Raw genomic sequence first — 13,286 nt, 5'->3', positions numbered from 1 at the left:
TACAGCATGGGGAACATAGTCAGGAATATTGTAACAAATTTGTATAGTGACAGATGGCAACCAGACTTGCAGAGATCATGGTAGTGCATGAAAATAATGAATCATTGTGTTGTATACCTGGAGCTGACAATGTGGGTCAGTTGTTGTTGTTGACAGTGTTGTAGGTCAATTATACTTAAATAAATAAATATTTTTTTAAATTACTGGGGAGAAATAAGCCAAAGTTTTATAATGTCTGTTCATAGATAAAGGCATCGTGATTGTTTTTTTCTTTATATTTTTATATATGCCTCATATTCTCTCTAAGAGAGAATTTAAAGAATTAAGAGAATTCTCTAAGAGAATCTGTATAGGATTTTAGTCTTAAATAAAAAACATTTTTAAAGGCTTCAAAAAAATAAGGGAGGATTGTGCCCATTCATGGGCTCTGTGTTTTAAAAGAGGTGCTAACAACCTTGAGCTTATCTAGGCGAGACTCACTGGGATCTGAGGAGCCCTAAGGATCCAAGATGAAGGGACAAACATTCAGCAGAAAAAAATTCAGGGAGGACTTTTAGCTCCCTCCACTTAGTGGAATGCCTGGTGTGTAAAAGATGCTTCTCCTCTGAGGTCCCAAGACTAAGCCAGGAGCTAATGAACACAAGTTACAGGATAAAAGACTACAGCTTCATGTAAGGAAGGGCTCCCCAACCACTGGACACCAAGCATATATTGAACAAGCTACCTGATGTGGTAATAAGCTCCCTATCACTAAAGGCAACCAACATGGGCCAGGTCAATGGTTATTTAGGATGTTGTAGTTTGTGTGCTATCGAATTCAGAAGCAACACAGTCATGGCTGAGAGGTAGCATAATGCAGGGTTTAAGAATGCAGGCTCTGGAGGCTATACCATGCTCACCCCCTGGAACCTGGCTAAGCCACAGAGAGGCTGTGCGTAGGTGTGTTGGCCACCATTCCAGGTGAGGCATTAGTTGCCTGCTAACATCAACCTCTAGGCATGTGACTAGGTGAGCCTTCAGACAATTCCAGTCCTTCAAGTTTTGAATCATCACATTTGATACCAACTGGAGTAGATATAAGATGCTCTACCAAACTTTGCCCAAATGACAGATTCACAAGCAAAATAAACGTTGCCATTTTAAACCACTAAATCTGGGAATAGTTGCATATCACTGAATAACTGGAACGCAATGTTTATGTGATGTTCTGAATTGCCATTGATCTTCAAGGCCACTTAACAGGTGCTGAGTCAAGTAAAAGGAGGTATTATTTTCAGAAAGGGAATTGGGTGCCTTGGGCTAATGAGAGCAGAGAAGGTTGGTGAAACAGTTGGGAGAATATGAAAGAGGATTTTGGGCAGCACAGTGAAGGCTAGATCCATGGATTTGTAATACCCTCCCTCCCCTACATGGTTTTGTGATTTTCTAAGTCTTCTGGAGAAAGTAGGTGCTGGATCCTGGCATGAAGGTGGAAGAGACACTGGAGGTCTGTGGATGGCAGGCACAGAAGGACTGGTGGTAGGCTTGGGAAACACACCACCCAAGGAAACAGAACAGAGTTGCATACTATCCCCTGTTGGTATGCAAAAGAATTGTTTTCTAGATAAGGAAATCAGGATCAGGCATTTGGAAAACAACTAAGTACAAATTGTTCAGTAGGGACAGTACAAATGAATTACAGAGAGAAAAGACTAGGTTTAGTGAGAAGACTATGAAAGGGTGATGAATCCAAAAAAGATTTCTTGATAGCAAAGACCAGAAAAATTGAGACAGCATGGCTCTTTATGTGTCTAAGAAGAGGAACAATAAGGCAGTTCTTAATGGTTAGAGCATGGAATCATGTTGGAAATTCTATCAGCAATACTATAAATGACAGTTCTCTCATTTTTTTAAAGCAGAAAATTACAGTGGGCACTCAGAAGAAGGAAACAAGGGTGAGTGACCAATTCCCTAGTGATCAGAGTATGATAATGTCAGGATAGCCAAGGTCTACTTCCCTGGTGCTGTGAATAGAGCAGAGAGGAAGCAGACAAGAAAAGATACTAGCAGGCAATTATTTGTCTGCCTCATTACTTTTCAGGCTATAGTAAGAGTATTTAGAAATTAGGAAGAAATGATGTCAACATGGGCTGAAATCGTCTGAACAGCAATCTCCGACTAGGCAAACTGCAGTGCTTACCTTGTTTATTTCTCCTCCTGCTCATTTCCTGACGTGCACAGCTTCAGTTCAGTTCTGCTCAGTTGCTCAGTAGTGTCTGAGTCTTTGTGACCCCCATGAACTGCAGCACGCCAGGCTTCCCTGTCTATCACCAACTCCTGGAGCTTGCTCAAACTCATGTCCATTGAGTCGGTGATGCCATCAGTTATCCTCCCTAGAAAAGAACAAAAAAAGCAATTTCAGCTTCTAGGGTGGAAGAGGACAGTATTAATTACAATGAAGTTTGACAGACCAGAAGCCTCCCCAGGTCCATTCAGACCTTTTAAAGCTTTTACGCCCCCTGTAGAATATCACAAGTCCATGAATATCACACCATAAAAGAGGGAAGAAGCTTATTTGGAAAGTGGTAATTGCTCAGGACTGGCCCGTGTCTGAATGTGTCTCTCCTTACCCCTGGTTGTCTAAATCAGATCTTCTAAGCTGTCGGGAATGTTTTGCTTTGTTTTTTTGCTCTTTTCAGAAGAAGCTGCCAAAATGACAGTTAGCTTGGAAGTTGTACTTGGGGCATTTAATTGGTCTTAAATTAAAAAGAAAGACAGCAGTGTGGTTTTAATTCTGACATTTATTATAACAGATAAGGATTCTAGAAAAAATAATGTCAAGTCTAGGTGAAATTGGTAGGCCGTGAGATGGACTCAGAGGAATTTTTCATTTCTTAAAAAGGGAAAGGGAACCATGTTCCTGATGCAACTTAACTTGGCTCTCAGTATAGGGTCTGGAGCCAAATCTGTCATTAACATCAAAGACAGCCCCATGCCTGTGATATGCAGCCCTGGTGCACCCCTCCAGATGTCAGGTCCTCCTTCTCCCTACTGTCTAGCAGTTAGAGTTAAGTCGATATATCTTAGAATCAGGAACTGGAGGGGGTGTTCAAAGATCATCTAGGTAATTTCTCTGCTTTCAGGGAGGAGTAAAACAAAACCATTCTATATGTGTTAAACATCCCTTGTTTGTAAATCATATTTCTTTGAAGGACTTCACAAATGAGCCCCAAGGGAGCTATTTAGAATTAATTCGTCACTATCAGGAAATGGTTGATGTGCATCCTCTCTTATTTCAGGTTCAGACTTCCCTTCTCATCCTTTTGTGAAGAGACACCGTAGTTGGTTATTATCATCCTGATAAGGAGCCTTCCTGTTCTTCATCTCTTGTTCCTTGAATACATTTGTTTCTGAAAACTTTTTTCACATACCCTCAAATCATATCCACTACTTGATGCAGAGTCCTCCCTACAATTGGTGCTCTTCTTTAAGAAACCCAAACTGTGATCTGTATTCTAGAAAAAGTTTGGCTACTTGACATGCAGGAGCAATGATCTACAATGATCTACATCCAAGAGCAATGATCCTACAGCCCCAGACATCCCTCCAGGACCACACTGGCTCTTTAAACCACAGTGTGAGGATGGCTGATGGTCGTGTATTGTCCTGTCGCTTTCCTACCGAACTTTATGCAACTGTTTCATCTTTCCCAATGACCCTCCTTCACCAAATGTTCCTTTCTTCCCCCACCTTCTACCCTCCCTTCCTCTTGCCCTTTCTTTTTGAAGTATAATTGACATACAACATTATGTTAATAGTTTCAGTTTTATAACATAGTGATTAGATATTTATGTAAAATTAAATGATTACCATATTACTCAATTTATAGATTCATTAAAAATTTTAACACTGTGAAGGCCTAACAAAACTCATCCATAATCCAGATGCAGCCTCGGGACCAGCATTTTGCTACCTGTGCACAGTTGGAAGATTATAAGCGGATTTATGCGAGGTCTGTGGCAGCCTGGTTTGTGAATGTGCTTGAAAAATGCTTCTTGTTACTGTGGCTTCCCATTGTCTTTGATGGTGGCCATCTTCACTCACTTGTTGAGTTTCCTCTCATTCCAGGTCCTTGGATGTGGTTCTGTTGCCCAAGCTGTTCTCAGTCGAGGACACTTAGGAGGAGTCATCACTATCAATATTGGATTTCCAATGGCAGTTGTGATGGCCATTTATGTGGCTGCAGGTGTCTCTGGTAAGTACCAGAAACAATGACAACTGCTACTAACTCAGCCATATTCTGGGTGCTTTACATACCTTAGCTGTTACAGATCTCAGCAGTCCTACAAGAATATGTCTTTGACTCTATTTTTATAAATGACCAATTTTAAATGGCCAGCAAATAAATGGTAAGTGACTTGCCACTGTGGCAACCTGTAGCAAGAGACAGAGATGAGGGCTGGAACTCAGAACTGACTGATTCCTACATCCAGCCACTGAATGGTATTCTTTACCTGGCAATACATTCTTTTACAAGCTCCATCTCACGCTTGAAACCACTTCCCAGATATTCTGCGAAGGGCCCTGTGAAGATCACTCCAACAGAGGCAATTCCCTAAACCTTTATCAGAGCAATCACAGAGAGCCCTGGGCCATTTGCAAAGTAGCTGGTGCTTTCATGGAGGTGCAGGGCTAGTCAGCAGGTCTTGGTCCAACCCTGCCCTGAGTGGTAGACTAATTAAAAGTGATTCTCGAGGTTCTGAGAAGCAAAATGAAATGATACTTAATGCAGCCTGGGACCTTAGGAAGGAACTGTGGAAATGATCCACTTCCCAGAGGGTTGCACAAGCTTCAGCAGCCTTGTCTTGGGGACTCAGAACACTAAGCTAAGACTGTTGGTGATAAGGGAAGAAGGGAACCCCAGTGTGCTGGACACTGTATGGGGTGATGCATACAATCTATCTCCTTTCTATTCTGTATTATCTCCTCTTCTACAGCAGCACTCTGAGGCAGGTATGCTGTCCATTCTACAGAGAAAACTGGAGCCCTGAGGATTTTTGCTTTTTGCTTTGGGTTTGTGCTCAGTCATGTCTTTCCAACCCCATGGACTATAGCCCACCAGGCTCCTCTGTCCATGGGATTGCCCAGACAAGAATACTGGAATGGGTTGCCATTTCCTACTCCAGAGATCTTCTCGACCCAGGGATCGCACCTGTGTCTCTTGTGTGTCCTGCAATGGCAGACGGATTTTTACCACTGTGTCATCTGGGAAGCCCCCAAGGGGTTAAATTAATTGCCAGATATCCCACAGCTGGTAAAAAGGCAAATCAAAGATTTGGCCCAGGTCCACGAGCCAGCAAAGCACAGGTCCCTATTACTAAACAACACTTCCAATGATCTATCATGGGAAAAGCAGTTTAGACAGTGATGTACAGGTCCAGTCCAGGGCAGGATGGTCCAGGGGAGGGTCCTGCAGGTGAGCTGGCTGGACTGGTGCCAAGCACTGCCGTTGTAGCGCTGAAGAATGACCGCCCAGACCCCCTCAAAACCTCCGGGGACTAGGTGCTTGGAACAATCAGTTGCTGACTGGCAGCCTCTCCATATCATAGGGACACACAGATCCCAAGGCAATCCAGGTTACAGATTCCCATGTATGTGGTTTGTTAAGTAGGAGCAGTATTTCTGTTAAAATTTGTGCCGAGCCTTTGCTGTGATCCCAGCACTCTACTGCCTACCCGAGATGCAAAAATAACCAGGGGGCCACCCTGAATGGGCCAAGGCGTGATGACAGTGCAGGCCTTGACACCGAGGCAGAATACCTTCTTGGCTTCAAACAAGCATGCAGAATGATCCACTGCCTCCCCTCCCCGCCATGCCCTCCCAACTACATTCAGACAAGTGTGGTTTCCACAAACCATGCAATATAAATGTAGGCATATTCTCAGCTACTTTTTTAAGGTGGAGATGTGGTTTGGCAGTATTTCACCTACCTAACTCCCTGAATTGAATATCACCAAATATTTACTTAGGATAAATTGGTCCCAGACCTTACCAATGTAGCTAACACTTCACCACCACTGCTGTCAATGTCTGTTTGCATACACTAATATATTTGGAGTTATCATGGGAGGAAAAAGGGCAGAGACCAGCAGGAAGGGAGAAGAGGGAGTGAAAGATGGTGTGAGGTCTTCCCATCTGGCCGTTAGCCTAGGGTTGGTTAAGCCCCTGTGCTCAGAGGGGCTTGTTTTCACCAAACGCTGTTTCTGAGCAAGGCTCGGGAGTTGTCCAATGTGTTTTGGAGAGACTGTGAGATCCCCAAATGCAAGGAGAACAGTCTCTGAGCCTGGCTAATAGAAGGCAGCTATTGCTGTTGTTTAGTCGCTAGGTCGTCTCCAACTCTTTGCAACTAGATGGACCATAGCCTGCCAGGCTCCTCTGTCCATGGAATTCTCCAGGCAAGAATATGAAGTGGGTTGCCGTTTCCTTCTCCAGAGGATCTTCCTGACCCAGAGACTGAACCCACGTCTCCTGCGTTGGTGGGCGGATTCTTTGCCACTGAGGCACCTGGGATGGCAGTGTTGCGCTGGGGGAAGGGAGCTTATCTCCCATCTCTGTTTGGAACTAAGCGCTATTCAGGTTCCCTGGGAACTGGGGGAAACAGGCACAGATAACACACTGGCCCAAAGATGACATCAGTGCAGACTCAGTATTGGCTCTAACAGCCTGGGAATAGGAGAGGAAGATACCGGGGGTGGGGGGGTGGGGGGGATGGTGAGGGGGAGGTGATTCTCTCATAGTGGTTGCAACTAACATACTGGTTTGTGGACACTTGTGAGGCCCTCTTTGGGAATTCCAAAAATAACCAATGTATATTAGGCATAAACATAAATGGGACCCCACTTTGTGGTCCAGACTGGGAAGGTCAGCTGACCTCTGGTTTTGGAACAGAAAGCGTTACTTCCCTGCACTGGACTCACTTACCCTGCCCCCTTGTGAGCTTGCCAGGAATCTGGCAATCCAGTCTGGTCAATCAGATTGCAATATCTTACAATGTCTTGATTATGCACCATGCCACACTCAGCATTTGCTCTGCTGACTTGTACCTTGACTAGGGCAGCTGTTTCTGATGCAGCATTTTATAGGCAATAAAAATCTCCAGAAAAAAAGTAAGATTGCTTAATGAGAGCTAAAATAGTAGGATTATCTCCATCATAGAGTTGTCTGTGGGTGGCAGGGAGAAGGGGACTCATCTAGGACAGAACCCTGAACCGGATCACCTTGCTCATGTAAGACTTTCATCTCAGACCTCCTCCTGGGCTTTGGTTCCACCCCCCTCCCCCCGGGTCTTTGTGTGAATAATCTGACCATCACAACCACTCTGACAGCCAAGATACGCGCGTGGCCCTCTCCAGCTGAACACTCCTGTTTCTTCTGTAGTGCTGCTCTGTTTTGTCTTTCAGGTGAGGGTGAGCCTAGTGATCATGCATCTCTGCAAAGAGAAACTCTCACTGCTTTGCAAAGTGCCCTCCCAGACACACCCTCTCTGACCCTCAAACAGCTTTCCCTCTGTAGATCTTTGCAGCCTGAGTTATCTCAATAAAGCCCTCTGGCTATTTACATCTCCAACTTTCATATCTTGAACACCTATTAAATGCCTTATAGTATGTGAAGGTCAAGGTGAATAGTAGTTTTGGCCTCAGAGTGCTTTTGAGAGACTAAAAGCATAAATCTCTTATGCTTTAAACCTACACCAAGTTTTATTTTGGAAGAGGAGCTTGCTAAATAATAACTCTCCTGTTGGTGGACTCATCTCAGGGGAGATATTTTTGATTGGAGGTGATTTCTTATGTCCCCACGTCCTTTCACATTGGATCCCTCCAGGCTGGCTGGGTGGCGGTGACCCTCCAACTGGCCTCTCGAAGAAGAGAAACAGGGCTGGCTCCAGGAACTTCTCCCCTGGCCTATGTGGTCCCCTCTTCTAAGCCCTGTTTCCAGCTTCCTAGTAAGCTATGCTCTTGCCAGCCTCCAGAATTATGACTCTCTTAGATTTAAAAGCAAAACAAAACAGGTGACGCGTGTGTAAGTCTTCAGGAAGTCACCTGTGCTTTGATGTATTGACATTTTCTTGTTTATATGAGCACCCAAGGGGCAGAGTCAGGTGAAGACAGGGCGCTCATAGTTTAGCCAGCAGTCAGAATCCCTCCCCACTGCAAGTCCACCTTGGCTTAGAGATTCAGGAGAAGCACAACTTTCTTCCTGGAGGCAATGAGAGGAGGGAGGCTTCCAAAAACAAGCTTATCAGTAGGTTCTGTGTAGAGTCAAATGGCAAAGTGTCATCGTCATCATCACCATCATCATCATTATCACTGCTTTGTTTACAGCTATTTCCATAACCTGGAGGTCCACATTTCAGTGCGGTTACACTGACAGTCACTCTAATCCCCCCAACACACACACTAAATATCTTCTGTACTCTTCACATGTGTGTCCTTCGTCCCTAGGAATCAAGCCCATATGTTCAAAGATGACTTTTGAAAATTTTTTGCCTGCCTTCTAAGGCAGAGAAAACCTTTACAAACTTGGTAAAGAAAACCTAGAAATGTCAAAACATAGAACATAGGCCCTAGAGTTCAAATAGGCTTGGATTTGAATCCAAGACCTACCACTTATTAGCCATGTGACCATAAACTTTTACTTGACTTCTCGGTTTCCCCACCAGTAAACTGGAGTAGGACCCATCTCACCATTTTCTTAGGAGGATCAAATGGTGTAATTACCCATATGACAGCACCTGGCAAGTGTTCAATATGTGTGGTTGTTGCTGCTACAGCAAAGTCAGCTGGGGATAGCAGTAGCCTGTAACAAGCCCTCTGCCTGAACTTGCAAATGGATAAGAATCAAAGAGAATGATTTCTTGAGTCAGAGTTTAGGTTGGAGTGAAGGAAATGTTATTCTATTTCTGTGTGTGAGATATACATTGTCTAGGCAAAGAAACTACAGAGAATCCATTCAGATGTTGTGACCACCTCAGAATAAACTGAGCCCCTTACCTCAGTGAGAAGCACAGCCCACCAAGGGAGGGTCATTAAAGACATGTCTCTTTTTCAGTCCTAATATTATTTCTATATCCTCTGGACATGGATTTAGGAATTATGAATATAGAATTTAATATTCTAATTTATATTTAATATACTAATGTAGAATTTAATACAGAATTAAATCTTCTAAGTATATTATATAAATATATTGATTTTAAAATATACTGAAGCTAGCAGTTTACATCAACCTCTTTGGGGTTATTGATTTATAGATAGGCAAAGCCCAGTAGAACAAATTGTGGAAAATTCTCAAAGAGATGGGAATACCAGACCCCCTTACCTGCCTCCTGAGAAATCTGTATGCAGATCAAGAAGCAACAGTTAGAACCAGACATGGAAAAGCAGACTGGTTCCAAATTGAGAAAGGAGTATGTCAAGGCTGTATATTGTCACCCTGCTTATTTAACTTATATGCAGAGTACATCATGCAACATGCTGGACTGGATGAAGCACAAGCTGGAATCAAGATTGCCAGGAGAAATATCAATAACCTCAGATATGCAGATGACACACCACCCTTATGGCAGAAGGCAAAGAAGAACTAAAGGGCCTCTTGATGAAAGTGAAAGAAGAAAGTGAAAAAGCTGGCTTAAAACTCAACATTCAAAAAACGAAGATCATGGCCCCTCCAGTCCCATCACTTCATGGCAAATAGATGGGGTAACAATGGAAACAATGACGGACTTCATTTTCTTGGGCTCCAAAATCACTGCAGATGGTGACTGCAGCCATGAAATAGAAAGACACTTGGAAAAAAAGCTATGATCAACCTAGACAGTATATTAAAAAGCAGAGACATTACTTTGACAACAAAGGTCCATCTAGTCAAAGCTATGGTTTTCCCAGTAGTCATGTATGGATGTGAGAGTTGGACTATAAAGAAAACTGAGCACTGAAGAATTGATGCTTTTGAACTGTGGTGTTGGAGAAGACTCTTGAGAGTGACAGCCAGGAGATCCAATTGGTCCATCCTAAAGGAAATCAGTCCTGAATATTCACTGGAAGGATTGATGCTGAAGCTGAAACTCCAATACTTTGGCCACTTGATGCAAAGAACTGACTCATTTGAAAAGACCCTGATGCTGGGAAAGATTGAAGGCAGGAGGAGAAGGGGATGACAGAGGATGAGATGGTTGGATGGCATCACTGACTCGCTGGACATGAGTTTGAGCAAGCTCTGGGAGTTGGTGATGGACAGGGAGGCCTGGTGTGCTGCAGTCCATAATGGGTTGCAAAGAGTTAGACACGACTGAGTGACTAAACTGAACTGAAAGCCCAGTGGACAGAGATGATAGATGGACAGAATGATAGACATATAAATAGACAGAGATGGAAAATAAGCCACTTGAGTACAAGTTTCTTTATAAATTTCACTTTGAGAAAGCTAAAGTTCCTGAAAAGTATCTAATGATGCCATGAGGATTAATAGTCCTCTCTTCCTCCCCACTCTCACACACACCCCCTCCCCGTGTCCTCACATATGATTCCTTACCTAGAAGACTGAGTTCTGCCTGCAGTCCCTAGACAAGCTTTTCTTCACAATAGTTCTCCCTGGCCTGCCCTCTGACTTTCTTAATCACCTTGTCTTCTTTTTTTTTTTTTTTATTTTTTTTCCCATTTATTTTTATTAGTTGGAGGCTAATTACTTTACAGCATTGCAGTGGTTTTTGTCATACATTGAATTAGCCATGGATTTACATGTATTCCCCATCCCAATCCCCCCTCCCACCTCCCTCTCCACCCCATCCCTCTGGGTCCTCCCAGTGCACCAGGCCTGAGCACTTGTCTCATGCATCCAACCTGGGCTGGTGATCTGTTTCACCCTAGATATACATGTTTCGATGCTGTTCTCTTGAAACATCCCACCCTCGCCTTCTCCCACAGAGTCCACAAGTCTGTTCTATACATCTGAGTCTCTTTTTCTTTTTTTGCATATAGGGTTAGCGTTACCATCTTTCTAAATTCCATATATATGTGTTAGTATACTGTAATGGTCTTTATCTTTCTGGCTTACTTCGCTCTGTATAATGGGCTCCAGTTTCACCCATCTCATTAGAACTGATTCAAATGAATTCTTTTTAACGGCTGAGTAATATTCCATGGTGTATATGTACCACAGCTTCCTCATCCATTCATCTGCTGATGGGCATCTAGGTTGCTTCCATGTCCTGGCAATTATAAACAGTGCTGCGATGAACATTGGGGTGCACGTGTCTCTTTCAGATCTGGTTTCCTTGGTGTATATGCCTAGAAGTGGTATTGCTGGGTCATATGGCAGTTCTATTTCCAGTTTTTTTAGAAATCTCCACACTGTTTTCCATAGCGGCTGTACTAGTTTGCATTCCCACCAACAGTGTAAGAGGGTTCCCTTTTCTCCACACCCTCTCCAGCATTTATTGCTTGTAGACTTTTGGATAGCAGCCATCCTGACTGGCGTGTAATGGTACCTCATTGTGGTTTTGATTTGCATTTCTCTGATAATGAGTGATGTTGAGCATCTTTTCATGTGTTTTTTAGCCATCCGTATGTCTTCCTTGGAGAAATGTCTGTTTAGTTCTTTGGCCCATTTTTTGATTGGGTCATTTATTTTTCTGGAGTTGAGCTGGAGGAGTTGCTTGTATATTTTTGAAATTAATCCTTTGTCTGTTGCTTCATTTGCTATTATTTTCTCCCAATCTGAGGGCTGTCTTTTCACCTTGCTTATAGTTTCCTTTGTTGTACAAAAGCTTTTAAGTTTCATTAGGTCCCATTTGTTTATTTTTGCTTTTGTTTCTAAAATTCTGGGATGTGGGTCATAGAGGATCCTGCTGTGATTTATGTCGGAGAGTGTTTTGCCTATGTTCTCCTCTAGGAGTTTGATAGTTTCTGGTCTTATATTTAGATCTTTAATCCATTTTGAGTTTATTTTTGTGTATGGTGTTAGAAAGTGTTCTAGTTTCATTCTTTTACAGGTGGTTGACCAGTTTTCCCAGCACCACTTGTTAAAGAGGTTGTCTTTTTTCCATTGTATATCCTTGCCTCCTTTGTCGAAGATAAGGTGACCATAGGTTCGTGGATTTATCTCTGGGCTTTCTATTCTGTTCCATTGATCTATACTTCTGTCTTTGTGCCAGTACCATACTGTCTTGATGACTGTGGCTTTGTAGTATAGTCTGAAGTCAGGCAGATTGATTCCTCCAGTTCCATTCTTCTTTCTCAAGGTTACTTTGGCTATTCGAGGTGTTTTGTATTTCCATACAAATTGTGAAATTATTTGTTCTAGTTCTGTGAAAAATACCGTTGGTAGCTTGATAGGGATTGCATTGAATCTATAGATTGCTTTGGGTAGTATAGCCATTTTGACAATATTGATTCTTCCAATCCATGAACACGGTATATTTCTCCATCTGTTTGTGTCCTCTTTGATTTCTTTCATCAGTGTTTTATAGTTTTCTATGTATAGGTCTTTTGTTTCTTTAGGTAGATATACTCCTAAGTATTTTATTCTTTTTGTTGCAATGGTGAATGGTATCGTTTCCTTAATTTCTCTTTCTGTTTTCTCATTGTTAGTGTATAGGAATGCAAGAGATTTCTGTGTGTCAATTTTATATCCTGCAACTTTACTGTATTCATTGATTAGCTCTAGTAATTTTCTGGTAGAGTCTTTAGGGTTTTCTATGTAGAGGATCATGTCATCTGCAAACAGGGAGAGTTTCACTTCTTCTTTTCCTATCTGGATTCCTTTTACTTCTTTTTCTGCCCTGATTGCTGTGGCCAACACTTCCAAAACTATGTTGAATAGTAGTGGTGAGAGTGGGCACCCTTGTCTTGTTCCTGATTTCAGGGGAAATGCTTTCAATTTTTCACCATTGAGGGTGATGCTTGCTATGGGTTTGTCATATATAGCTTTTATTATGTTGAGGTATGTTCCTTCTATTCCTGCTTTCTGGAGAGTTTTAATCATAAATGGATGTTGAATTTTGTCAAAGGCTTTTTCTGCATCTATTGAGATAATCATATGGTTTTTATCTTTCAATTTGTTAATGTGGTGTATTACATTGTTTGATTTGCGGATATTAAAGAATCCTTGCATTCCTGGGATAAAGCCCACTTGGTCATGGTGTATGATTTTTTTAATATGTTGTTGGATTCTGTTTGCTAGAATTTTGTTAAGGATTTTTGCGTCTATGTTCATCAGTGATATTGGCCTGTAGTTCTCTTTTTTTGTGG

At 42.5% G+C, this 13,286-nt stretch overlaps 1 protein-coding gene across 1 annotated transcript in view; it reads left to right on the top strand.

The window, feature by feature from the left end:
• Nucleotides 1–13,286, top strand: part of AQP9 (aquaporin 9) — a 45,998-nt gene that overhangs the window by 21,381 nt on the left and 11,331 nt on the right. Inside the window, exon 2 of the mRNA XM_070469227.1 lies at nt 4,108–4,234. Coding sequence (XP_070325328.1) covers nt 4,108–4,234 — 127 coding nt within the window. The remainder of the gene's footprint in view (nt 1–4,107; nt 4,235–13,286) is intronic.

The sequence above is a fragment of the Odocoileus virginianus genome, chromosome 6 (genome assembly GCF_023699985.2).
Source record: "Odocoileus virginianus isolate 20LAN1187 ecotype Illinois chromosome 6, Ovbor_1.2, whole genome shotgun sequence".
Lineage (NCBI taxonomy): Eukaryota > Metazoa > Chordata > Mammalia > Artiodactyla > Cervidae > Odocoileus > Odocoileus virginianus.
Note: the sequence above shows the minus strand (reverse complement) of the source record. Positions and strands in the feature narration are given on the sequence as shown.